The sequence below is a fragment of the Notolepis coatsorum genome (assembly GCF_963971535.1).
Source record: "Notolepis coatsorum genome assembly, contig: SCAFFOLD_2908, whole genome shotgun sequence".
Taxonomy (NCBI): domain Eukaryota; kingdom Metazoa; phylum Chordata; class Actinopteri; order Aulopiformes; family Paralepididae; genus Notolepis; species Notolepis coatsorum.
In genome coordinates, this window is record NW_028171439.1 from 13,447 (window position 1) to 15,000 (window position 1,554).

At 46.1% G+C, this 1,554-nt stretch overlaps 1 protein-coding gene across 1 annotated transcript in view; it reads right to left on the reverse strand.

The window, feature by feature from the left end:
* Window positions 1-1,475: 1,475 nt before the first annotated feature.
* Window positions 1,476-1,554, reverse strand: part of ntf3 (neurotrophin 3) — a gene marked incomplete at both ends in the record, with an annotated part of 875 nt that continues 796 nt past the window's right edge. Inside the window, 2 exon segments of the mRNA XM_084339177.1 lie at window positions 1,476-1,544; window positions 1,546-1,554. The exon segment at window positions 1,546-1,554 is cut by the window's right edge and continues 343 nt beyond it. Coding sequence (XP_084195303.1) covers window positions 1,476-1,544; window positions 1,546-1,554 — 78 coding nt within the window.

The window sequence follows — 1,554 nt, forward strand, 5'->3', positions numbered from 1 at the left end:
CTCTCTCTCTCTCTCTCTCTCTCTCAAATGCAAAACCAATTGCAAAGTTTCTATATTTAATGGGGTTGAATTGAGAAGTGCTCTGGTAGAATATCTGGACCCCCTGAAGACACAAGACAGTGGACCATAAGAAAGTTCTATTAATCTATTTGTTTTTTTTTAGTGGGTCTCCTCGAGTCTGGAGCCTGGTCATTAACAATCACCACTTTATAAACCCCCTCAACTTAAAGAGGTCATTATTTATGCTTCAAAAAGACATCAGTGGGCAGAAAAGATGCGGTTGACGGTTCGCTCGCATTCAGCAATTTATTTTTGTTGGGGTACATTTTGGAGCACTTTTTCAAGGTACGTGAATCGTGCTAGCGCACGTTCGTCTAATCGCTGTGCGGATTGGGAAGAGAACGACCCACCTCTGCGCGGCTAATGGGACAGGGTGACGCGGAACGGACATGTTCGGGGTGAGTGAAGGGGGGCCAATCATCGACAAGCGACGGCCGTCGCATTTGCCCAAGAATGAAGGCAAACAAGTTAGCAAACGGGTGTTGTGTCTAGAGCCCGTAGCCAAGAAGGACGTTTTGTATGTTGATTTAAAATGTGTCTGAGGTGGAAGTGGTTATGGTTAGGGTTAAGGTAAGGGGTAGGTTCAGAAACAACGTTTTGGGTGGATGAATCACGACAAGTCTTATCTGAAAGTGACGATTCCCGTTACAATGTCCTTCCCGGGATACGGGAACTAGACAGAATAAAATGTTTGTGTGGAAATGTCCCTGTGAAAAGAAGGAACTGAAGCAGCAGGCAATCTTTCCTCCCTCAAAGGACGAGTCTTTTTGAAGAATAAACATCTCTCACTCTCTCCTGCACCATGGTTGGTCAAGGCACATGTAAAGTCTCACTGTCCGCCTCCCAGCCCTGGCTATATCATCGCCTCACGAGGAGTTCATAGCTTTCATCCTCTCCTTTTTTTATGGATTTTTTTCTCCTTTGAAGACTTTTTTTCTTCAATAAATAACACAAATATATCCATACACCATATATAGATAAGACATGTATAAACTACATGCATTTTGTATAATTTAAATAATAATTTATATGTACATCCCCTCCCACGTACACACACACAAGCCCCCCCCCCCCCCTCAGAGTCCCCCTCCCCGCCCCGCCCGCTTCTCATCCCGAACACGGGGTTCTTCATAGCTGTGTAACAGTGGAGCCTCACAACAACATCCCTGTGAAATTTTCAGTAGGAGTATCATCTGAATGTCATAAATGGCGCAACCCCCCCTCCCCTGCGCCACACAAAGTCACCAAATCCTTTCGTGAGATCTCCGCCAAGACAGTAAATAGCATCTCACACAGGAAACTGAATTTCCGTGTTACACAGGAAATGGAATTCCGAAAAAAACGGAAAACAGGGATCCCATCGGGGAGGAATCCGAGTGGGTTTCACCCCGTCGGGTTAAGTTTCGTCGCGTTAATTACGTCCTGTGGCGTTTCCTCGACAGTGCGCAGACGCAGGAAGTGTTTATGCGTATCCACCGCCACCCCGATCTTGGC